At 43.1% G+C, this 26,879-nt stretch overlaps 1 protein-coding gene across 7 annotated transcripts in view; it reads left to right on the forward strand.

Annotated features, from left to right (window-relative positions):
* GSE1 (Gse1 coiled-coil protein) overlaps positions 1 to 26,879 on the forward strand; it is a 228,833-nt gene that overhangs the window by 172,659 nt on the left and 29,295 nt on the right. For 5 of the 7 annotated variants that reach the window (XM_085888620.1, XM_085888615.1, XM_085888617.1 and 2 more), the window contains 8 exons: positions 6,194 to 6,412; positions 8,940 to 9,089; positions 10,343 to 10,827; positions 15,058 to 15,280; positions 15,739 to 16,349; positions 24,343 to 24,458; positions 24,619 to 24,904; positions 25,340 to 25,468. In XM_085888620.1, coding sequence (XP_085744746.1) covers positions 6,194 to 6,412; positions 8,940 to 9,089; positions 10,343 to 10,827; positions 15,058 to 15,280; positions 15,739 to 16,349; positions 24,343 to 24,458; positions 24,619 to 24,904; positions 25,340 to 25,468 — 2,219 coding nt within the window. The remainder of the gene's footprint in view (positions 1 to 6,193; positions 6,413 to 8,939; positions 9,090 to 10,342; positions 10,828 to 15,057; positions 15,281 to 15,738; positions 16,350 to 24,342; positions 24,459 to 24,618; positions 24,905 to 25,339; positions 25,469 to 26,879) is intronic. The other 2 variants (XM_085888616.1, XM_085888618.1) reach the window with 1 other exon arrangement.

Genomic DNA, 26,879 nt, shown 5'->3' on the forward strand with positions numbered 1-26,879 from the left:
CTCGCAATAGTGTTTGCTGTAAAGAAACTCCAGAACTGCATCTGCGGACGATAGTTCATCAAACAGACTGATCATCAGCCCCTGTCGTACAAACAAAAGTGCAAGATTGACAGTGCGCGGATAATGCGGTAGCCGTTGTTCCTCCAGAATTATCGGTTTTGTATTCAGGCGATTAAGGGATCCGAGAATGTGGGAGCTGATTGTATGAGTCGACTGTGATTGTTTCTTTTTGGTTTGTTTTACACCCTCTAATTTTAACTGACTTGTAATAAAATAAAACAAAAAGTGTTTGCAATCATATTTTTCGATAGGTGGGGCTTATTGTCATTTAAAAGCAGGATGTTGTGACATTTGTGAGTAAACATCAGTAAGTGCCTGTAAATGAACAATTAAAATTGACGGTCACATGTTATAACTTTTGTGTTTAGCACGGATCGGTAAATATTGTAGTATAAGCTGTTTGATGTAATGAGCTATTTTTGACTGTATACGGCAGTATTGTACTGTAAAACTGCCTGGTGAGATTTGTGTAGATGCTGGAACGTTCTCAGATGAAACTTCCAGTATGGACTAGAATCGCATTTGCTGGAAGGCACGGGATCATTCTGTGTTACGATATAAACCTGCGAGAGCGAGGTGCAGAGAGGCAGGTGACATGTGACGAGAAGTGCGTTTTGATCGCCTTGTGCTCGATTTAACATTGATGAGTGAACGATGTGTTGATGTCCAGAGCGATTGTTGATGCATGGAGCCGATCACAATCAGGCTGATTAAAACTCATTAAGTTTGTGTTTCGGGAAAGAATTCCTTTGAGCTCTTGAGATCATCCTTGTGAATGGACCAGCGTGTGAGAGAGAGAACACCACAACAAGACAATCATTCAACAACCTTGGTGGACCAGGTGAACACGCGTGAGTTGAGCCGCCAGAACAGAGACACTAGGCGGAAATAACCCAATGCGGGAATCGGAGTTGGACATTGCATGTCATGGTGAACTTCCTCATTTGACTTTGTATCTGTTGATTTGAAATACAAGTTTCCAAAACGTCACGCTGTTGATGTGGTCATTGTAATGTCACTCGGAAGTCACAGACACCAACTGACAAATATCCGTTCGAGTGTTAGCTGACCTGTACGTTCGTTCATGACCCTGGGTTGCAGTCATTGTACAACACGCTCGGTTCAGTACTATGAACAACATACGTACACCAAGCAGAAGGAAACCCCCAAAGATGCGCATATCACCCACATTCCCTGACAAGTCGGTTCATCCATCAAATAAGATGGGCCGAGTGATTGCACCCAAACGGACACAGCTGTGCTTTTAAAATGCCATCCTATCGAGGATTCATGCCAATTCCAAAGAGCCGTGAGTTTTACTCGTGCTGTGGTTTTAACGCCAAATGAACTGAGCACGTTACCAGACCAACACGCCGATGGTGAGAATAGGTTTAATAAATAATGAAAGGGTTGGGGGAGAACATGGAAGAGAGAGAGAGAGTACGTATTTCAGTGATATACAGTTACTATGTAATTATAAAAACTCTCGCACGCACAATAACTTGTTTGGCTTATCACATTAACTTACTATTTCATGCAGTAAGTATTTAGACATATAAGTCATGGGACACAAAATTTAAACCTCTTATCATGACGCTTGCATGGGGCCGGTGCTGTAGCTCGAGAGAGCAGCTGTAACAGCATAGATTGGGTGGGAAGAGGCGATCTGGCGGATCGTGTCCGACTTCGTCATGACTCTGAGACCGCGCGTCTCCTCAGCGCTGCAGAACTCCATCGTAGTAGTTCGGTCTTATGCCCTGAGCTGCTCTCTGTCTCGCCTCTCCAAGCTCCAACTGAACCGCCTCTGCAACTCAACCGCCTCTGCAACTTGTCTCGTGGTGCTGTGAACGGACCCCAACTTCTGTCTGTAACTCCAACTTCAACTCCCACCCTCGGTCTGAGCTCTTGCTTATCTTGGATATAATTATCTCGCGACCGTGTGCCCAGTTGGCTCTCCCCTTGATCCAACTCCTGCCGTGACATGCCCAACATTGCCATGATGTCAGGCGCTTCCTTGGTTCAGCGCACAGTCGCGGAATGTCCTGGTCGCGCTTGGATGGGATCCGCTCGTTTTCTGTAGAGTGGCTTTCTGCAGTTCATGATAAGAAAACATATGGACAGATAACAAAGGAATGATTTAAGGCATCAAGAAGGGGAGGGAGGAGAGTGGGGTTTTGGACCCATACAGAGGGAAAGGGAATCATGATTATCAGCTCCTATTAGATTCTTTGACATGTGACGTCTTTTTCATGCAGATACCATACTCTCATGCAAGACATGTACTAATGGCATTAGCCGGGGTGGTAGAAGTAATGTAGAAATTAGTAGAAACAAAGGACATTAATACTAATAGCTATATTATTCCCATTACCTCCTATCACGTTCCCACAATAATATTATCTATTAGGTAATTTGATGTACTTGTTTTTATATTCATTGTAAGAATGGGATTGGTACTATGCAGAGCGTCAGTTCCGCCGAAGCAGTTTCTTGGCTAGGATTACAATCCTGGACACGTCGGGGATTGCAACATAGATCACAGATCATCCACCATCTATAAAAAGCGTCTGTTCCGCTGAAGCAGTTTCTTGGCGAGGATTACAATCCTGGACGTGTCACCTTTCCAACACAGTTTGCACATAGAACAGAAGTAAACTGATCGATAAAGTTAAAAGGGTTATCTGGCTTAGAAATGTGACAGCTTCTTAAATACCATTATCACAATTCCATTGAAATAAACTCTTGAAATTGCAGAAATTAATTATTATTCTAGCTTGATTTTACACGAGTTCCCCGACAAGTACCTTTGACGCAAGAGGAGACCTCGAGGCCCATCAAAGGCTGCACGATTAGTTCCGACCTACTGTTCTTTGTCCATGCTGTATCCTTTTCAAATTCGGAGCATCAAGCAAAGAAGCAGCACATACCATTTTTAGCTCGCCTGTTCGAAGAACAGAGAGCTATATCGATACCCCCGGCGTGAGCGTCAGCATGAGCGTGAGCGTGAGCGTGAAAATGTTAAAGTTTTTGGTGCAAGTTATTTTTTCCTTTCTAATGTTTTTATCTCCCACACTATTTTTTATACGCCTGATATATATATATATATATATATATATATATATATATATATATATATATATATATATATATATATATATATCGGGGCGTATAATGTGATACCTGCCGTCCGTCCGTCCGTCCGTCCGTCTGTCTGTCTGTCTGTCCGTCCGTCCGTTCCTGTCCGCACTCTAACTCCCAAAGTTTTCAACTTTCACATTTCATATTTGGTACATAGGCAAAGACTGTGGAAACGGTGTGTCGCGACATACGTTCGTCATCTAAAGTGGTTGCCATGGCAACCAGGATGCTGTTTTCCATGTAGTAGCACAATTCTGTATATACCTTCTTGTTCGGGCGGATATTGTGCTCACTTGCGCTCTTGTTACTGATTACAATATACAAATACATATATTGCTTTAAAATTATTTGGATCAGACTTCACCGCAATGCTTTATAAAAATATCAATTATGAGACGAGTCTTTTAAAAACGATAAATGTATAAACAGGCGAGCATTGGGTGGCTTTGACACCAACTCTGGTTAAAGTCTTTGGTATGACTCGACGAGGATCAGGTTTGAAGCTCCGACCTCCCCGACTCAGAGTAGACGCTCTAACCATTACGCCACCGAGTCTGGTTCAAATTTGGAAACTACTGCAATTAAAATATTGATATGTTTGAACAATTGTATTTCATTTGTACACCTCCCTCCTCATTGTGTATGTCATAAACAGATTATTGTCATAAACTATGTTGAAAAGTGTAGGTTTATAATTCCACTGCCGGCTTGTGAGGGGTAAGCCCATAATCTTTGTGAGACCACTGGCATGGCTGAGATAATTGTGATGCAATAAAATCCATCTCGTATTAATTTTCAGAAAAGCAGAAGCCATTAGTGGTTGTTTGATGTGCCAAATAGGATTCTGATTAACACTACAGTGAAGAACATTCAGAGGGAAGGGCCTTTGATTGGATGATTAAAGAAAACAAATGACTTGCACAAGTAAAAGGGGAGTACTACATATTATTGACTGAACGACTGTGTGTTTCTCTGAATCCTTTCCGCTTGTCAAGCATTGTTATTTCCCTCGCCAGAGGAGAGGGTATTGCATTTGGGACCGTCTGTATGTTTGTCTGTATGTTTGTCTGTATGTTTGTCCGCACAGACGTGAGTAGGTGTATTAATTACATTAAACCACTATTTTCCTTTAGACCCCTTGAGACTGTAAAGACACCCTAAAACCACTCAAGAACCCTAATATCCCCAAGACCCCCGAGATAGACCCTTTATAACCCTTTAAGACTCTTTAGACCCCTGTAACCCTTTAGAACTATAAGACCCCTAAGACCCTTGTGACCATTTAGATAGGAACCCTAAGACCCTTGAGAATGCTGAGACGCTATAGACCCCGTTACACCCTTTAGAACCCTTAGACCCTGTAGATCCTTTTAGAACCCAAAGACCAAATATACCCTGTCAGACTCTTTAGGACCCTAAAGACTCCTTTGACTCCTTTCTCCCCTTTGACCCTTTTACCTTCACACCTCTCAGTCCTTTTACGACCCTTTAGACCCTTTTTAGACAGTTTAAGACTCTATAGACATTAAATTACACACTTTAAAACCCTTCGACCTTTGAAGACACTTCAGACCATTTCGACACTTTAGACCTTTTCAGCCCTTTTAACCTTTTCACACCTTTCGAACTTTTCAGACCTTTGACCTTTACAACGAGACCATTATTTGGACCTTTTATTTGCAACCATTGACTTTTCCTTTAGTACATCCATCCATTTATTTGCCACACAGAATACACCACGTAAAGCAAGTCCTGGCAAGGGTCTGTATTCTCTGATTGCTCTTTCTAATTATAATTGCATTTATTTTCCTGACAGGATACCAGCTTTGGTGGCTTGTTGTATTACCATTTAACTCTGTAGGAAGTGTTATTAAAACTTAATTAAATCAATCAAGCGCTCCCGGTACTCTTTACAGAGCAGTGGTGCTTCTGAAGCAGCTCTGGTTGTGCTGGGTGGTTTGTCATTTCCTTCCAACAGTCAGGATAGGAATTTGCAAGTTGTTTGTGGTGCCCGCAACAACTCACCTATTCTTTGTAAAATAAGCCTGGTGTTGGCTTCACGGTTCGGGTGGCTGGCTTTGGATCTAGGGTCCTGAGTTTGAGCTCCATTTTCTGCTGAATTAACACCAGGTGGGGTTGCCTCAGCCTGTCATCCTTCCGGGGAGAGCGAAATTAGCACCGGTATACTGGTAATAGGGGCACTGCATTAGCGGCATATCCGTGTCCCTAACTAATGATGCAACCAGCAGCCACAAGGCTGCACATGAGAGTGTGTCTTTGTAAAATATACCATATAGGATCTTTAACATCCACCATTGACTGGTGCTGGCAGACAGGTCCTCTGGCTTAACATCCTGACGAGGAACAGTGCACTTGTCGGATGAATTGCCCTGCCTGCGAAACACCAGGATGACAGTCTATAGCTGTGCTGAGATTCAAGCACAGGCTAGACAGCTCAGAGGCGAAAAAAAAACAAACAAAAAAACACTGGTGCACTCTTCATTAATAGGACATGTTATTTCAATGGTAAAATAAATAATCCAGCAGTCGATAAAATCACAGAATAGCTTTACAGATATAGTATCTCGGAAAAAGACTGTGTACCTTTCTACAAATTACATGGACATCAGGTAATGGTGGCGAAGTCCACACGCTATTTGGCACTTCTACTTGTGGTGATGTTATAGGGCAAGTGATCAGAAGAAAATGCCACTACAAACAGATCTACTTTAACTTTGGAAAAGCAGAAGCAGCAACAAACTATATAAATTGCCTGGTTGAGGTGGACTGATCACCGGCTACAAAATTAGCGTATCACATGGATCAGGGATGCGGGTAAAAGTATATTTAATTTATTGTTTATAGATTACCTAATCGACGTTGGGAAAGAATGTCTAGGTTTGATCAATTGGCAACGACCTGGATCACCTCCTGCCTTTTGAGTCTCAAATAATGTCTCCTTAGATACTCTGTAATAGACACCTGTCCTCTGTAGGAATCATGGTCTCAACCACAGCCTCACTTCTGGATTACGCCCAGATGATCCCATACGAGGATTCAGGCCATACCATGGTGCCTGCACGGGGGACATAAGGCTTTCCGGGATTCAACCTCCACAAACCCATGGTCCCCTAGGATTTGAACCTTCAACCCTTGCTGCCTTCTACCACCCTGGCTTTTTGACACACCCAGCTTTCCAGTATCCACAATTCCGGTGAGATGGTGATGATGGTACTGTCTTTTATAGGGGCTGCAAAATGAAGTTACAGAATGCGTTAGAAATCTCAGATTGATGTTCAAATTGGGGTTTGGGGTTCAGTTTGGAAATAGACTCGGGATTATTTAAGTGTTGAACATATTATCTGTGCTATTGGTGTACATCCAGCAATGCAAAAGTTTGGGTTATTACAATGATATTTATACTCTAAGGTTATTTTCATCAAATTATCAGTGGTAACAATCATAATATGTATTCATCATTGTAAATTAACAACCTTTATAAATGAGCATGAAACAAACTGCTTGAGTAAATAACAAGAACAGTCATTTTATAGTCTCAGTCAATACTCTGTGTCCACCCTTTGCCTTCTTGAGTGCCATTACTCTTTTACCCATGCTTCTTGTATACCACGGAAACACTCTTACAGGAATACTTTACCAAATATCCTGCAGTACATTCCACAGCTCTGTGAAGTTAGTTGGGCTCCTCTTTTGTTCTTCTCTGTTTCGAGGTCATCCCATATGGCCTCGATTGGACTTATATCCCATCTCAAGGGTGGCCATTCTAACACTTGGACCACATCAGCTGTAACCTTGTTCTCCAAATGCAGTTTTCCGATATTGGAAGTGTGTTTTAAATCATTATCTTGTTGGAAAATGAATCCTCTTCCAATTAAATTATTTCTGTTAGAAACTGCATTGTGCTGCAGTATGTGCTTGTACTTCTCTTTTGTTTGTATCCCATTGATTTTAACAAGTTTTCCTCCACCAAAAGTTGAGATATAACCAGGGTTTCACATAACTGGTACTCAGGTACTCATGCACGATTAAAAAAAACTAAATGCGTTCTTCAAAGAAAAAGCTCAAAAGCATACGAGCACAACAGAGGCTTTTGATGGAAGGTTTTCTCAGCTGGTGTAGGTAGCATTCTTCTGTGCTAGTTCTGATAAATGATCCTGTGATTTCAAAATTTAAGTGTACAAAATTAAGTTTATAAATGTTAACATAATTTATAAGTTATATTGTAAGTTTATAACTTACAAGAATAATAAAAAAATTAAGGATTGAAGGAAAATGCACGAGTAAGGAGGAAGAAGAGGAGGTTTAGGAGCATCCAGAACAAACAAAAAAAGCAGCTTGCGAGTGTCTCATCTGGAGTGGATGTTCTGAGAGAACACTTACAGAGGAGTGAGATGCATTCTAAGCTGAGAAGTGCCTTAAAAATTGGAGTGGGGCTTAGGAAAGCAGACGAGCACGCTCGAAGCTGACATTTTTTCGTGAGTACCAGACCATTTCTGCTGGTACTCATTGGAGAACCTAATTTTTTTAAATTCTGTGAATCCCTGGTTATAACCCTAGATAGTCACAGAGACTCTTCCATGCTTAACAGTAGGCAGCAAGCATTGTGTGACGTAACGTTCTCATGGGTCTTTGGCATACGAACTGGCATCTCTTCGATCCAAAAAGTTCAAACTTTGATTCAACAGACAATAATATCCGATTCCATTGTTCAGTCACCCAATGTTGGTGTGCCTCACAAATTTCATTCTTTTCACTTTATTCTTTGATCTCAGCAGTGGTTTCTTTTCAGCAATTCTACCAGGAGATCTGTTGCAATCAGCCTTCTGCCCACTGTGCTGGACGAGATGTTAATGTTCAGGCCTGCTCTCATTTCATTTGTCAGATGCTGACTTGATTTCCTTCTATCATGTAAGCTGACCAACTCCAAGTGCTTGTCTTGCCTTGGAAAGGTTCTTCTGGATCTTCCTGGTCTTCTCTTATCTTGTACCAAGGCAGTTTTATTTCAGGCATTACAAAGTGTACCTCACACTATTGTAAGAGATCTTCAGCTTTTCAGTGATTTTCTTCATGTGTGACCTTCTTCTCGCAGAGTTTGGATCTTCACACGCTGTTCTGTTGAAAGTTGCTTCCTTGGTGCCACTCTCAACCCACTCATAGACTTTTCAAGCAAGGAAAGAAGCTGATGAAAACGAATTTCACATAATCACTAATTTTCAACTTTTATTGTGGTTTCTTGTAATTCACATTCATGTAACTGTTGTTGATTACTTCAATAATTTATTATTACGGTATTTATTTTATAAAATCCACAAACTGTTCCCTGCATATTTGCTTTGTGCTCATCGGATATTACAAGCACATGATAATATAATATGCATTGCAAAAATAAAACTTTTCCATTTATTAATTTATTTCATATACTTCTGTACTTAAAGGTACAGTAACTGTGATATTAAATTGGCTTTCACAGAAATTTTAATTATCTATCTTTATTGCATAATTCTAACTTACCACAAATGTTTCATGGGGAACAGCATGACAAAAGTGAAAATAACCCAAACTTTTGCACAGTGCTGTAGGTCATAGATGTTGGGACTTGACATGGATTTTTACTCGTAACTTGTTCCTGAAGCATAGTCTGTTGCTGAAAATTGTTAGTCTTATGTTATTCATCGGTGTTATTTCTGTTTCTTACCTTTTCCACATATCTCACCTCCCAGACTGGATGATCCCTACTGCTTGTCTACTCTCCAGCCATCATACTACCCCTTGGCACCTTTACATCCCTCTGCTGTTCCATTCCCTCTTCCTGGAATTCATTATTCTCCAGAGCTCCTCTCAGGGCTGCCTGCCACCATTGCTGCTGAGAGGTCATTTAGTGCTGATTATATTCAGTGTTGCTATTTTCTAGCTGAGAAAAACTATTTTCTGGTCTTGTGTGTTTTTACTTTTCCTCATGTAAACAATTCCTTGTGCTTGTCCTAATGCTTCCAAGCACAAAAATAGCATTTTAGAGTGTTGAAAACAATGTGATGTCATCAATGAGCATTAGATTATAGAAGCAAGGCATGCTTCTAATGGGTTTTTTTTGTTGTTGCTGTTTCTCTCTCTCTCTCTCTCTCTCTCTCTCTCTCTCTCTCTCTCTCTCTCTCTCTCTCTCTCTCTCTCTCTCTCTCTCTCTCTCTCTCTCTCTCTCTCTCTCTCTCTCTCTCTCTCTCTCTCTCTCTCTCTCTCTCTCTCTCTCTCTCTCTCTCTCTCTCTCTCTCTCTCTCTCTCTCTCTCTCTCTCTCTCTCTCTCTCTCTCTCTCTCTCTCTCTCTCTCTCTCTCTCTCTCTCTCTCTCTCTCTCTCTCTCTCTCTCTCTCTCTCTCTCTCTGTACCTCTCTGTACCTCTCTGTACCTCGCTGTACCTCGCTGTACCTCGCTGTACCTCGCTGTACCTCTCTCCACCTCTCTCCACCTCTCTCTCTCTTTCTGTACCTCTCTGTACCTCTCTCCACCTCTCTCTCTCTCTGTACCTCGCTGTACCTCGCTGTACCTCTCTCCACCTCTCTCTCTCTCTTTCTGTACCTCTCTGTACCTCTCTCCACCTCTCTCTCTCCGTACCTCTCTGTACCTCTCTGTACCTCTCTCCACCTCTCTGTACCTCTCTCTCTCTCTCTCTCTCTCTCTCTCTCTCTCTCTCTCTCTCTCTCTCTCTCTCTCTCTCTCTCTCTCTCTCTCTCTCTCTCTCTCTCTCTCTCTCTCTCTCTCTCTCTCTCTCTCTCTCTCTCTCTCTCTCTCTCTTTCTCTCTACTCTTCTCTATTTCTGCCTCGCTCTCTGTCTTTCTCTCCCGCTGTCCACCTCTCTATCTCTCCCTCTCTCACCTATCTCTATCTCTCCCTCTCTCACCTATCTCTATCTCTCCTCCCCCCTTGTTTCTTCCCTCTTTCTCTCCCGCTTGCTTATTCCTGTCTTTTTTTTCCTTTTTGTTTTCTAGTTTTCTTTCCACACGCTTCTTTTCTCACATCTATTATTTCATTTTGTCTGATCATGGCATGATTATATTTGGTTGCAGCTTTTAATAAATTGATGCATGGAACTGAATCCACAGCCTGATGATATTTTTCTTTTCTCGAGACAGGATGCAAGCTGAGGAACAGCAGAGGCAGCGAGAGCGTGAGGAGCGTGAGAGGTACATAGATCGGGATCGCGATCGGGATCGTGATCGAGATCGGGATAGAATGCGCCTGCGGGAAGCCGAGAATGATGCTGGAAACGGGGAACGAGAAAGCGAGGCCCGGGCACCTCCAGTTCGTGCATCACCACAGCAACAGCAACACCAACAGCCACAGAAACAACATCTGCAACAACAACAGCAACAGCAGCATCAACAGCAGCATCAACAGCAGCATCAACAGCAGCATCAACAGCAGCATCAACATCAGCATCAACCGCAGCATCAACCGCAGCATCAACAGCAGCATCAACAGCAGCAACAACAGCAGCAGCAACAGCAACAGCAGCAACTACAACAGCAACAACTTCACCAACGTGATGAGCTTTCTGGTGAGCGAGCAAGAGATCGAGGTCCGCAATCTGAAGTTTCACAGGGGCGAGGAGTTCGTGGTAAGCAGTCTCTTTGAATCAGAGTTGTAGTTGAATCTTACACTAAACAAGTGTTTACGTCATTGATGAACAGTATGTACACATGTTACAGGTCTGTGCTATTGTGACAAAAATCCTTTTTTTTTTTAATTTTTTTGATGAACATTGATGAGTTAGGGGATTGCGTCACACTGACAATAACGTGTACAGAAAGTGTCTGAACAACCACCGGCAGACAGAAGCAATGAATGCGAGAGTGCAACAAGGATGCATGTGGGATTCAACATGAAGGGCCAATGGATAGATAATTTGAAAATCTGTGAGGAAAAGCAAGACTGAACAAGATTTGTGTCAATGGGAGTCTTGTGGGATTGCCAGACATGTATCTTGCAGTTGTAACGAGCAGTTTATAATGCTATGTGATTCCACATGCACATCTCCGTCAAAGATATTGCCAGTCTGTCGTGTAAGTAAATAAGCATCCATGAAGAAGGAAGGTCTTGCACGCCATCACCATCTACATACTGACACAGGAAAAGCATAACTAAGGATCTCCCAACAACATCTTGCTGCGGAGAACCAACTTGGAGATATAGTCACCTCCGGGCGGGCTAAGCGATGGAGATAATTAAATGGGCCTCTGTTAATCCTCTGCAAACCACCATTGATGCATACAATTACATTTGGCTTTATTCAGAAGCTTCTTATATCTGATCTATGACCGGACGTGAGTGAAGAATAAAATTTATGACGTTCATAACCCATACCAAGAAAATATGTACATTAACAGGTGCGTGGATGATACGGGTATATAGGCTGTAACGGCAGTGGGCTTTAACAGCACCATGTGTAGTTAATGATGGTATTTTTGTTCAGAATGAATGCAAGAGGTGAGACTATTGGCTCTACGAGTGACATTCCCGTTACCTTCGCCGAAGGAAATGGTATTGCATTTGGGTCCATTTGTTTGTTTGCACAGAACTTTAGTGTTTTTTTCTCTGCAACCACTTGTCAGATTGAGAAAATTTTCACCATAGGAGCGACTACTCAAGTAGAATGTTTTATTGATAATGATGGCACCGTAGGTCACGTGGTGTGGCAGCTATGTTGGAAAAATTGAAAAACTTTGGACCTCTGTATGTCTAAAACCGCACCAAGGAAACAATTGAAACTTGGCATGCAGCAAGTACTCCTCATGGGGAATGTGTTTTTTTTTACATCATATGTGCCTTTTTTATGACGTGGTAATGCACATGTACAACGCTACATCTGATCAGTATGAAAATTATTGAGGGTCATCGAGGAATAAAATGGTCCACAGAAAAAAAAATTGATGACATCATTGGTCACGTGATTCGACAGCCATATTGTTTTATTGTTTTTTTAAACCTTCAAAAATCTTCTTTTCTGAAGTGGCTGAACAGATCAAGGCAAAACTTTACATGTATGACCGCCTATCCATGAGGAAGAAAAGGTTCATGCATATGATGTCATGCGTCACATGGATTGGCAGCTATATTGGATTTACCATAAAACCGAGAAAAAATCTTCTCCAAAACGGCTGGACAGATTGAGAGGAAACTTTACACAAATGTTCCCCAAGCCATGGGTGTACAAATTTGTTAAGGAATAATTGATAGGTCACATGGTTTGGCAGCCATATTGGATTGAAGAAAAATATTAAATAATGTTTTCTCTGTAACTGCTTAATCAATCGATATGAAACTTCACAATTATCATCCGGTAGTGATGGGGAATGTAGATTTTAAATTTCAATTTGATTGGATGCATCGTCTGGCTGCCAGAATTATTTAAATTTTTTGATCTGGTTTCTTCTTTTATTTTATTTTTTTACTTTTTTTTTGAATAAGGTTAACTTAGCTGTGCCTGGATGGGTTTGAGGGTAGAGGAGTAGCATCTGAAATGTGAATCCTATCCAGGTTCCTCCTGATGACTTCATCTTTGCTTTTTGCTTGTCCGGGTTGCTCTGATGACTCCAATGCAGGACTGCACCTATTTTGTCTTCCATTTGATTTGAATTGAATTTATTTTATTCCCATTCTGAATTCAATTGAATGATGATTTAAAAAAAACTTCTGACTTGCGGCCGATACTTCTGCGGGAGGTGTTCGGGAGGGTTTTGGGTTGGCTGCAGAATCTGACCTGTGTTTTCTTCTTCTTTTATTTTTACCATGTGTGTGCTTGTAAACCGAAAATGTAGACACACAGGACTTTCGCTCATTTTCCATATAATGAACTAGGTTTCGCACTTATTCTAATTAGCTCCATTATGAGGATGATCTTTGCAGCATAAGGGCAGAGTTGGTAATTAATTGTAAACAAGTCAGTCATTATCATTCTGACAGGATGGTGCAGAGGTAGCACACTTACCTTTGAGCTGTCTAGTCTTGGTTTGATTCCAGCCCTGACTTTAAACTGTCGGATTGATGCTTCGTCGGATTGATGCACCGTACCTCGGATTGATGCTAACAGGGAACACGTCTGCTGGCATTGACTGCTGGACATTAAAGTTCCCACAGAGTCTTGCGATGAAGTGTAGGTGAGCAAACACCAGCATCCTGAACAAATTTTAAGTTCCAAAAAACCAATAGCATCAACAGCACAGTTGTGCTCCTGAGAAATTGTACTAGCAGCATCCATGTACATCCTAGGATCCCAAGTTCAAATCATTCCCCCTTGGCTGTTGAATTAACACCAGGTGGGGTTGACTCTGCCTGTCATCCTTCCGAAGTCAGCAAAATGAGTGCCAGCTTGCTGGTGTCCTATGTTGGCGTGGCGACCTGTCTAGGATTGTGCCCAATAGCCAAGGAGACTGCTTAGGCAGCACCAACGCTCTGCACAGAGTATGATCCCAATGGATGGATGGATCCATGTACTGCATACAAAATAAGAAGACCCCATAATTAAGTTTTCATGAACCATGACATTGTCTTCACAATTTCAAAAGGTTCTCCATTCAAAAGGCCACATCAAACCAGTAGCTTCTGGAATAATGCAGCCAGCAGCTGGTGGGACACTCGTGACGAAGGAACTATTGGTGAATGAAACAGAATGAAGTGGATTCACAACTCACGGGAAAATAGTATTACGTATTTGCTGAACGACGGAGAAGGAATGAAGGTGATAACTTGACCTTAGATGCTGAACTCAGGTTAATTCTAATTTTGAAACATTCACCACTTGTGAACACGTCTGTCAAGATTATAGGCTCAACCACCACCACCAACACCACAACATTTTCTTCTGGTGTGAGGACTATTGATTGGCTTGAAATCAATTTTGTTTGATGTATTCAGATTGAGGTTGTCTGAGGAGCTCAGCGTGAACGTTGGATTGAGGCAGGGAAGTTCACTCAGTCCTCCACCGTTTATTATGGGGATGGAGATGGTGAGCAGGAGGGTCAGCAAGGGAGGCATTCTGAGAGAGGGAGGCCGGGTTGTCTGTTTTTTTGTTTTTTTTCAAAATTATGTTTTCAGGCTGTCCGGCCGGCTGTCCGGCCGTCTGTTCGTGCGTGCATCTGTGCATGCGTCCCTGATAGGTTTTCGTTACCGCGATAACTTAAGTACGGCTGAAAGGATCCAAGTCAAACTTGTGCCATTCTAGTTATACATAACATGATGTTTTTTATGGAAAATACCCCACCCCCACCTCTTTAATACTTTGAATATAACAGATATGTGGATGGATATTCTCATTGTGTTCCAAGAAGGCAATAATCACAAGTTCTTCCTCGTCCGAATCGCTTTTCGTTCCTGCAGTCGTGCAAATATCGGTCATTTTATCACACTGTCACAACATCTTCATTCGTCGTGTTTATGCATCATTTTTTTCATCATGCTTGAAGTTGAGCAATTCGAGGTTGTGAAAAATTATTTTTCGATTGTGACGGTTTCACTAAATTGGTGCACTGGTGATCACCTGACTTCATCTCATCATCCTTTGTTAGGTACTCTGTATAAATGTGAGGAAATTGGAAGATATCTCAACTTTTTATGAGCTTTAAATTAGCTTTCAACTTTAAATTGGTCATGTGTTTTTCCTGAAAGATCGTTTGGCATAAAGTCAAAGAGAAAATTGTCCAGATGGGTCCTTGAACAGATTCATGCAAACAATTGGATCTATAGTAATACAATTGGATCTATACAACGGAAAACACATACCTACAGTGAAACCAATGGAAAGCCGTTATAAAGTTGTCTGTATTATCATCACTGTATTCCCTCTCGACAGAGCGGATTCGAGATTCACCCGGTGCAGAAATCAAGCCCGTCCCTCTTCCTGCCTACCTGTCGCATCCTCATGCAAATGGTCTGGCATTACCTCCCCTCACATCAGTGCACGGTGACCGGGAAGTGGGGGCATCACGAGGCATGGTCATCGAAAGGCCAGAGAGGGCCTCTTTCACACAGCCGGTCAATCACATCGCTGCAAGCGGGCGAAAGGATCCATGCAGGTACAGGCCTGCTGATTCAACTACTTTTGCTGTGGATTTTGAAACATTGAGTAAAGGAAGTGATTCTTAAATTCTCTTTCTGCTTTTTGAGGTTTCTCCATATAATATTGTGCTTTATGTGCCTGGTGTTGGCTTAATGGTTAGGGTGGTGGGCTTGAGATCCTAGGATCCTGAGTTCAAATCTCACTCTACTGTTGAATTAATACCAGGTGGGGTTGACTCTGCCTGTCATCCTTCCGAAGTCGGCAAAATGAGTGCCAGCTTGCTGGTATCCTGTGTCGGAGTGGTGACCCCTCCAGGATTGTACCCAATAGCCAAGGAGACTGCTTAGGCAGCACCAATGCTCTGCACAGAGTATGGTCCCAATGGATGGATGGATTGTATTTTAAATGATTAGATTATGTATTTCATTTGGGGTGAGGTAATATTCAACTTCCATGGTGTTTCCTGCTTTGCAGGCTCCAAAGAAATGGACCAGATGCTGTAAGTATTGATAAGTCACCTCTGTCAGCTACCCCTGTGCCTGCTTCATCTCCAACAGCCTATTGGAACCCGGCACGCGAAGCTGAGATGGGACGAGGTCCACCCACAATCCCTCGACCCACACAGCCACCGCCTTTCCGACCTACTGGGCTCTGGGTACCACCATTTGAGAAAGACAGCATTGGCAATGGTCTTGGAGGTGGTACAGGACAAAGATATGTCAGCAGCAAGGCCCCAAGTTTGTCACCTAGGCATTCGCCTCCACCAACATCGATGACAACAGCATCTCGTAATTCGACACACTTTCTGTCAGAGCTAGAACGATCTGCCAGACAATTTCTTGAGTGTCAGGGATCCCGTTTGGAATTATCAGCTTGGAGGAGATCACCAGAGCGTGATGGTAGCGGAAGTAGTGGCATAGTCACTTCTGTTCCCATAGCAACCAGGCCTTTCAGCACCGGCCGGTTGGATAACAGGCCGAGAGTGCCCTTGGTGGCCGATGGATTGGTGTTCGATGAGCTGCGCCAAAGATACCGTGTGGCTGTCAGTAAGCTCGATGTGGCTGAACGACGGAGGAAGAATGAAGGTGAGAACTTGACCTGATTCAAATAGCAATGTCTTCCCAGTAAACATAGCATGATGCTATTCTAGAAACATAAAAATAGTTCACTGAATGTCCAACATATACTGTAACGTTTTGGTCATGTCCAACATTTTAAAAGCCTGAAAATGGCACGGTATTCATAATCTCCCAATTATTTGCAAGAGGAGGTCTAGCCATCAGGTGGTGGGATAGCTCAGTTTATAGCATGCTTGACATTTAGCTGTCCATTCTCAGTTTGCTCTCCAACAAGTTTGCTTTTAAATAAAAAAAAAACATTATCATGAATTTCCAAAGTGGCACGTAGTATTTCAGAGCACCTGGTCCTTCAGACAGGTACATAAAGCCAGCTGTCCCCACATGCATTTAGGTCGTGGACCGTAAATATGCGACCGTCTATCAAAAAGAGGAGGTCAATGTGTGCCGGTACCCTGGGGAAAAGGATGACAATGCACAGATGCACCATCAGGAAAAGGGCTCAAGATGAAAGGGACATAGGGCTTTGTCAGGTGGAGTAAAACTCAGAGGTAGAAATTACAGGGCCATGAGGTACAGGTGGGCAGCAGACTTGACCTCTTGGAGTAACTCAGGAAGAACTTTCCACATTTAAGAGAAGAGGAGGATGAATGAATTGAGGTGAACACCGAGTTTCGGTACCATGTAAAGTGTTTCTGGTCGAATGCATGGGATCATACGGCCAGTGGTTGGGCAGATCGGTGAGAGGGCAGGAGGAGCGATACGATGACAGAGCCAGTAAGGCTACTAACCTGCCAGCGGTGAACAAGAAGCAGACCCTGAGACTTGGTTTTCTGTTACGAGATGGCATTGACAGGGAGGACCTTAGACTCCACAGCCTCATAGGGGAGGGGGAGAGGGGGGTGGTGATGGAGAATGAAATGAGAAGCAGCAACATAAGTCGACATTGGAGAGTTCCATGACACTTTTGATGAAGGTCTTGCATACCATTGGTTAAGGGATATTATAAATTGACGGCAGAGAAAGTACTTGAAGAATTTCTTCAGGAATTTCAGAACCTATTAAATGTGACGTACATTGACATCATGGCGATGGCGTTCCATCGACCTGATGAACTCCAGAAGACGTAGGAAAAGGTGATGATAAGTCACTCTTACACAGGCTGTTGTATCTCCGTGGAAGTTCAGATCAAGTTGAGGAGTGATAACGGAACTCCATTGCCGGTCAACTCCTTCCAGAGGGATGTCCTATCAACCAAGTCAAATGGGGCCTTGTCAGCGATGTATGCCACATTTATTAGGCACAAAAATTCCCCATGAAGTTCTGCAAGAATGTGAAGGGTTTTTATGCCATAGATGATCCCGAGACCTGCTTGGGATAAAAACAGATTGCTGGGGGCAGTGGAAGTGGGTGAATACGGTTCAGAAGAACATCAGCAAATACTTTCCCAGCAACTTAGAGCAGGGGTGATCGGATGATAACTACTGCAATTAGAGTGGAGGCCCTTGTCTTTGTAGATAGGAATTATTATTATTATAATCATATACGCATCGTCGAGGCTTGTGAATGAGCTAGTACACTGAACGGATCAGGACGTAACAGACAAAACAGGACACAAAACACACATACATGGGGTGCACAAGTTGGACACTGAGAATACATGGGGTGGATACGATGGATACAGAGGGAAACTCCAATGAGGGAAAATTGGAAGGAAGAGGGATTTGGGTGGAGTTAATGAGGGTATAAAAGATGGTTTTGGATTGGGGACGATCTGAGATGGTGGTGAACAGCTGTTCACCATTGTTATGCCATTCCGCCACTTTGCTGGATCATGCCCAGAAATCCAGACTTGAAAGAAAAGGCAGTGGAATACCTCGCAGATTGGAGTCTCAGCACATTTCAGCAGGTCAGTGGTAATGTCGTCACACCCAGCGGCTCGACCGTTTGTGACTTTCGTCACTGTACAATGGATGTCAGACAGGGATGGAGGGTCCACACAGATGGTGACGTCATTGCCAGCTGTGGGGTCCCCTTCCTCCAGGTCAGGACAGTATGGAGCAGGAGGGGAGTTAATCGCCTGCTCAAAACGTTCCATCCAGCAGTTGAGGGTTTCCTCGTTGTTGTTGCAGGGTGTCCTGCTTTATTTGAGATTGAAATCCTGGTTTTGTATTTCAACTCCAACGCATGCTCCAACGATTGACCGAAAGGCAGGTCTAAGATCATTTTGATGGATACCTTTCTCAGATTCATTGGCCAGGTGATCGGACCAAGAGTCAAAGTCTTTCCGAGCCTTCGCCCAATTTCGCCCAATAGACCCTATAAGGCACATTCTTTCTGGGATGTCTCCTTGAAGACATGCTTGCTTCTTCATATCAATAATGGCCAGGGTATCGGTCGACAACCAGATGAGATTAGGCAATGGAGAAAGAAGGTAGAAACCAAACTGGAAACGTACAGAGTGAAAAGGTCGCTGGAGAAGGTTGTGAGGTATGGGAGAGTGAATGGAAAAGTACAATGTGGGGATGAAGAGGATTTTTTTTAATCATAAGTTGGAGGTTGTGGAGGAGGTGAACAAGAGAATATATTTGAGGGTGTGGGATGGCTGGAGAGTGAAGATGGGAATTGAGAAGAGCAGAATAAAAGATGGATAATACAGGCAGGCGATGTGTCCGACTGCATCACACAAAAGCAGATAAACAAAGTTGTAACTTTCAGGCACAGTAATGGACACATTAACATCTTACAATGTCTTAACGAAGCGTACCAACAAGCAAACACAATTCATCTAATCGATAGAACTTAGCTTTAAGGAAGAGTGCAGGATACGCCATTCATTTGCTTCAAATCGGAAACCGGAAAGAGCATTTTAATCCATAGAAGATGGCTCGGCGACATTGCCAACGTTTGTGGGGTGCATGACGATCTCGTGCCAAAAGGTCTCCTCCCTGTGTCTACACTCCTTGAATATCCTTGATTATCATGACAGTGCCCTTTCTTTACCCGTTAACATAAGATATCCCACAATGCTTATTTATTTATTTATTTTGCACGAGTATGCCAATGTGCTTGGGCAGCTTGACCAGATTCCAAATTCTTGCCCTAACCTACAGCACCCTACGACCTGTCACCTGTCCTGTCACCTGTCCTGGGTTAGTTTTCAGCCACAAAAACTGCTTCGGCACAAACGATGCTCTCAAATCATATGTACGGTCGTATATGGTTGGTAGCTCGAGGAGTTGAGTGTCGTGATATCAGTACCTTGTGAGCTGCCTTGGCAGGTTGTACATGTAGCAAATGCTTCTTTTACTTATCCGAGGGGACCAGCATTCTTCTTTCCTTGAGGCACTTATCATGAAGGAAACTTGGGTGTGTAGGACATCAGGCAGTGAGGTTTTTCAATCCTTGGTTTATAGCCATCCTCATTCCTGATACAAGTTGAATACAGTTAATGCAAGAAGATACAAAGAGGATCTGATACAGATAAAAAGGCTCTTTTGTATTAGAGAGATCAAGGTTCGTTCGTGTAAGTGTTCGACAACAGAGGGCCGAAAGTCATTGTACTGACAACAGGGAGGGGGGGGGGTTAATGAGCAGGCAAAGAACAAAATGAAGAATAGATCAGTGTGAGCGGGGAGCAGGATCAACAAGGATAGATATTATGTTTAAGGATGTAGGGAAAACGTGCAGGTATCATATGCTTGGCCCAAGTATCCACGTCCTCAGCACTTCCACTTAACCCAAGTGTGCAAGAGCACACACATGCTGATATATGATTGGACGGGAAAAGGTGAAAAGACACACAATACGATCGCTCAGTTGGTAATGAGCTTGCCATTGAACTGTCTTGGCATTTGATGCCTGATAGTTTGACCTCACTAAAAAGAAACTGACATTCTGATATGGCGCCAGCAGCAGCGCTGTCATCTTACAGTACGTCATGCTTTGGACGTAAAGATAAAGTCCCAGTTTTTATTTCGGTTTGGACATTAAAGATCCCTCCGTAGAGTAGACCATTGTGTGTTGGTACCCTGGATAAATTTTCTTGGAGTTAGTTGTGCAATTAGCATTACCTGCAGCAGGTGGGGATGGCAGGATAGCCTAGGCGCCAGAAGTATGCACGCGAGCTTCTGAGCTGTCTAGCCGAGGTTTGAATCCCGACCCAGTTATAAGCTCTCATCCTGGTGTTTCACAGGTGATTCATCAATATGTGTGCCGTCCCTCGGATGGACTTTAAACTGGGCGTCCTGTATGCCAGGATTAGTTGGTGGATGTTAAAGATCCCACGGTATCCTTCACGAAGAGTAGGCGAGTTATCACCTGCACTCTGAACAAATTACAAACTCCTGCACTCTCAGTCAAGTATCGTGCATCAAAATGGTGATTGTAACTTCAGGATTGTAACTCGAGCCAAGAAACTGCTACAGCAGAACCATCTGTATAGAGCATGTTTGATGATGATGATGATGATGATGATGATGATGATGATGATGATGATGATGATGCAGGTAGGAGTGCAGGACTGTGGATGTGGGACAGGCATAATGGATTATATGGCTTCCTCATGTACCTAAGTTTAATTGTGCTGTCATGTTAGAGATATTATCAAAACAGAGGGGGAAAAAGGGTATTAAAGGCAAATTGTTATAGGAATGCCACCCCATTATCATTTGAAAATATACTGCACCAGTTTATCGTCACGTGTTCATAGTTGAGATGAAATTGTTGTCATGTTCTACCAATCTGAAAGTACCACACCATTACAAAGCCTATTAATAAAACGAAATCATACAATTCCCAATGATAATCGTGTGAATCCAGTAATGTTGGCTGATAAAAACCCTTGACTGAAATACGACAAACCTGCAGGAATCTGTTTGGCTGGTGAGGGATATCGCATGTGATATACAAGACTTAATGATACAGGGAACAGCCACTTGGTAGAGCATGTACCTCCCTCCGCCAGATTGATTAGTTTACGTTTTTTTTTATCCCACCGATAGGCCGGATCTGGATTCGGACTTGAACTAAAATCTAATTGGCTTCCTCTTGTCATTGAGCCAACTAATCCACCAAGTTTCGTCCGAATCTGTCCATAACTTTTTGAGACCGTGCTACATAACATGTCGGGTTGGCCCCGTCAGTCAATGGTGAAGAAATCAGAGTCAAAAAAAATTCTCAGATCTGGATCCAGATTCAGATCTTCATCAAAATCTAATCACTTCTTCCTTGTTACACACCCAACATGCCCACCAAATTTTGTACAAATCTGACTGCAACATTTTGAGATATTGTACTATATATCGTTTTTGGCCCTTCCTCTCAACGGTGAAAAATCAGTTTTAAAATTCTCGGATCCAGATCCGAATCCGGATCCAGATCTTCACCGATATTGAATCAGTTCATCGTCGTCACGTACCCAAGTTCCCCGCCAAATTTCATCCGAATCCGTGCACAACTTTTTGAGATATCCTGTTTACAAACAAAAAAAAAATGAAACAAACAAACGGACAGACAGACAGGGGTGAAAACATGACATCCATCCACCTTCGGTGGTGGAGGTAACAATGGCTTGACGTAGAAAGCTGAACCTCCGCAAAGGTGATGTCAAATATCTTGGAGAGTGTGTTTTGGATATGATTGATGATGGTCGAATGAAGATCTTGTCAACAACCTTGCTGGTAAATACAGGTGCGGTTGTTACTTCAAGAAAAGCAAAATACATATGATCAGTATGAAGAGGTGTCAACGAGCATGAAGCGCGGCTGCGAAAACCCCACTTCTGAGAAGGTGTAACCAAACTAAAAGGCTGAAACGAGATGAGCGAAGCTGGACGTGTATGTTCTTTATACACATGAATCCAAATTCAAAATGGTGGACAACAATCAACGGTTCTTCTCGGTGGAAAGAGAATGATGTCATTGTCAATCGACAACATCTACAGTGAAGCAGTTGAGGATCACGTCAGCCTGTGGTGTGGTTGCTCTTGATGGCACTGACTGTTGGCAAGTGTCGGCAGATTCTGTATACAAGTCATCCCCCCTTTCCCCCTTTTCCCCCTTTCTCCTCACTGCCGAAGGATATGAAGCCATAACAACACGAGTGTACCGATACAGACAGTGAGAAAGTCCAATGGTCACCAAGGAATTTGAATGGGAATTTGTCTTGCCTTTGGCTCAAGGAATTTTGAGATCGTTCTTCCGTTTCACAGGTAGCATTTTCGTGCCCATCCAAGGTTGCCCCCAGGAAGTCAGCTACAATTGTGAAGAGTGAAAATGGGATGTTCTTTTTGTGTAAACACAAGTTGGGGGCTCGTGCAGGAGCTAGAACACAGAACTAATGAGGACGTAACAGAACAAAATAAAAAGTAGAAAGAGAGGTTGGGGGGAGGGGGACGTACCAACGGCAGGGTTGAGGGACAGCATTGTGGGAGACTTGGAGAAATACGGGATTGCAGTGAGAATGAGGGCAAGGGGAGGATGCATGGGGTGGAGAAGATGAATACAGAAGCAAATTTCAGGATGGATTTCATGTTTTTATTTGTAAACAGCCTTTCATTCATGTTTGCAGGACTTGTGTGCATAAATATCAGCATGAATTTAGTCAATGGAGATTTTAAAAAAGGAGAAGAATGAAATCAGAGCAGTGATCAAATACCTCCATAAGAAAGGGTTTACCCAAAATGCAAAAGGACGTGGTGGCGATGACTTACCAGACGATCAGTGAGTGTAATGGTTGGAGCGTCCACTCTGAGAGTGGTAGGTCAGTCATTCAAACCCCGTCCGAGTTATACCAAAGGCTTTAAAAATGGTACGTGCTACTTCCTTGCTTGACAGTCAGCATATTTTAAAAGGATATAGCATGGACAAACAACCATAAGTTGGCAACTATTGTGCAGCCTTGATGGGCCGAATGGCCTCCTCCTGCGTTGAAGTTCTTTGGAAGGGAACTCGTTATTATAATGCTGGGGGACGATCCCTCGTCGTATGCCAACGTAAAACATAATAGCAGCTGAACCTTTGCGAGGGAAAGGCAGCACTGCAGATGAGTCAAAGTCAGTTGGCCCCAAGGAGACCACCACACCAGAAAAAAGTTGATGCAGTCCACAAGATTTTAATGAATGACAGAAGGACAAAAGATCAAGAGTCAGGCACACAGCTGGCACATTATGTATCAGCACTGGATCAGTGCACTCCATCTTCACTGAAATATTGGGCATGAATTAAGTTTTCAGCAAGATGGGTGGCCACAATGTTGACTGCTGAGCAGAAGAGAGCTCGGATTCACGTTTCCAGGGAGCTTCTTTAGCGGTTTCTAGAAAAAGCAGAAAACGTCATGAGTAGGATCGTGACTCGGACCAAGTCATGGGTTCACCGCTTTGATCCTGAGAGCAAACGACAGAGCATGTCATGGAAACGCACAAGTTATCCACCTCATGAGTTTCAAGAAGAAGGCTGGAAAGGTCACAGCCATTGTGTTCTGGAACAGTGAATGGGATAATGCTGACTTTAACCCAGACCGTCCAGGTCCAGGTTACACTGACCACAGCAACCAACTATTCACGAGACTTGGCTTCCATAGACTTCGACTTGTTCCCAAGCAAAAGGATGAGCTTCATGGGGAATTTTCTGACGACGTGATGACAGTGGCCGAGGAGTTTTGAACAATCAGGACAAGAACTTCGACAAGACAGGTGCAGTAGCTTAACTGCAACAATGCTGGGCCAATTGCATTGAACTCAAAAAGGGACTATGTTGAAAAACAAACAAACAACTGAAAGCAAATCATGGTTTTTTATGTCAGGGTAGAATCTTTATGAATGCCCCTTGTACCTCACATATAGATGGAGGCGTGTGCACACATGGATGGAAATCTAGGGCTGCAGGGGGTTAGGGAGGTGGGAAGAGGGGGAAAATTTGTTGTCGTCAAATTTGCGCGTTTTCGAATATTTAGTCGTGTAAAAATTCCGGCCAAGGAAATAACCATGCATTCTGCCTGGCAGGTTGCCGAGCTTGCACAGACTCCGAAAGTGATGGTGAGACAGGAGGGGATGAAATAGGGAGACAGGTGAGGGAGATGGCAGGTGGGCTTTCACCCCCTCCACAAGATAATCCTCAGGTATGTAGATTTCCAAACTCAATCGACTGCTTTTTCGCAAAATTGAACTCACCTTTCCTTTTTATCGGTTGCCCCACTATCTTTGATTCCAGCTCTTTCTTTTCCACTCTCTGCATCACTCCCAATGTTTTCCCCTTTCTCCCTCCCCCTCCCCCCTCAGAAACTCCACTTTCTCAGCTCCATGGGCTTGCTCACACTTGCTCAACGCCACGAGCATGATCGCGGGCGTGCTCGGAAACGGCGAAGACTCCACATGGAGTCAAGCCCACCATCCAGCCCTTCACCAATCCTTCCCTCTTTACCCCCCACTCACTCTCCCCTAACCATGGCCTTGAATACCTCAGCTTTCTCTCGTGAGCGCCTCAATGGTGAAGCAGGGTTTGCGGAAAAGGCAGACTTCCTCTTGGCACTGGGCCTGAGGCACGTGCCACCTGGTGCTGTCCGAGGTGGGGTTCTTGCACTCGTTACAATGTCAGCTGAGTAGCATGGAAAAAGGGAACACAATGTAGCAGAAAATGAGGACACAGTTTATGGTTTATTTGCTCGTAGGTTAATGAATACAAATCAGATATTTATGATCACACGTACCACCTGTTCATACATCAGAATATTACGTGTTGTTATATGACTGCACAATGAGATGTTCATACGATATATGTATCAAGAGTTATGTAACATCTTCATCAATATATATATATATATATATATATATATATATATATATATATATATATATATATATATATATATATATATATATGTATATACAAGCAGATTAATGAAAGCCAAACACTGAATGAAAGAGGGGGGATGATTCAAAGAATTAATTCTCATGTTCACGAACACTTTCTGCCACAATATACTTCTTATTCCCTTCACAGAGATGGAATGCACTCTGGAGCTCATTCAGGCGGTGAAAGAGAAGGCCGTGTTGCTTGAATCTCCTTTTAAGAACCCCGAACCAATGCTGTGGGCAGGCCTAGATCGTCCCCTTTCCAGTAAGTGTGCAGGTAACTAACTACGTGCCATAGATGTTCTTTTTGTGCTGAAGTATTCTGGGTGTTTAACTTAAGGCCCAACCCAAAGAGGCTGATGAATGTACGTATGTGTATGACAGAAGGTTTGACTCAACTTGAGACTTGTCAGAACATCGTTGAGTCCATATCATATCTCAGCGATATGGTTGCTGGCTGCTTCATGAGTTGGGTATAGCCTGGTGTTGGCTTTGCGGCAAAGGTGGCTGGCTTGGGACCTAAGGGTCCTGAGTTTGAGCTTCTAAAACTAAGCGCTTTGCTGTTTTGAAACAGCAAAGCGCTCACCTTGAGCAGGCCTTCTTGGGTTGCTTTGTGCAGCTTCTTCGACTCGAACAGTGTGGGAGGGGTTAATTGTTTATATAATCCTAGCCACCTGAGTTTAGTTGATTATGTGACAGCTGATTGGCTATTCCCTCCATTCACAGGTGAGAGATGTGGGTGGGTCTTTATTATTTATATATTGACTGCTTTTCATGTTTGCATATGGTACATGCTTGGGAGCCTCGTTGGTATGCATTGCTGTCTGCGCTGTCGCTGATGATTCACCAATATGCGATGAAACCGGTCCGGTAGCTGAGGAGGTGTGTAGCATTGGGATGCTCATGCATGTACTATGTGTAAACGTCTTTATAGCTGTGGAGGAACTCTGGGAAGGGTTTGAAACAGCATAGCGCTTACCTTGTGTCGGCCTTCTTGGGTTGCTTTATGCAGCTTCTTCGGCTCGAGGAGTGTGGGAGGGGTCAATTATTTATACTAGAAACACCCGCTCCCTACGGGAGCCATCCAAGGGGGTCATGCTATTATATTTATGCCTATTTTCCTTCAAGGGGTCCCACGATTACACACCCAAAAAATGGTTGCGATCAGTTCAGCCGTTTTTGTGGTGCCTGGGAACAGACGGTGAATTATAGTAAGATAATCCCAGCCACCTGGGTTTAGTTGATTCGGTGAGAGCTCATTGCTGTTCCCTCTATTCACAGGTAAGAGATGTGGGTGGGTCTATATATATACATACAGTATATATCTATGTCATGGAGTGTCTGTGGTTCAATAAATTATGATCATTGTTGTGAGGATTGGCTTTACATGAAAATTGTGTGTGTGTGTGTTTTTTTTATTTTTTTTTTTTTTCATTGTTTATTGTTAGAAATATTTTAGAAGCAGCTTTACCGAGAGTGTCATCCAATCAGTGCATCCAGTGAGAGATGATACGAGTAAGCCTCCAACAGACGAGTAAATGTAATATGCACTGCACTGTAGTTTGAAAGGGCTTGCACCAGGAATGCAAGAAATGAATCCTGCATGAGATGGGGTGAAGAACTGGAGAGCAGACATGAGGGACTACTTCTGATCTTAGACTTCTCCAGCACAATGTGGAAAGACTAAC

This window comes from Eptatretus burgeri, chromosome 7 (genome assembly GCF_056783735.1).
Source record: "Eptatretus burgeri isolate ZD-2024b chromosome 7, Ebu_testis_v1, whole genome shotgun sequence".
NCBI lineage: Eukaryota > Metazoa > Chordata > Myxini > Myxiniformes > Myxinidae > Eptatretus > Eptatretus burgeri.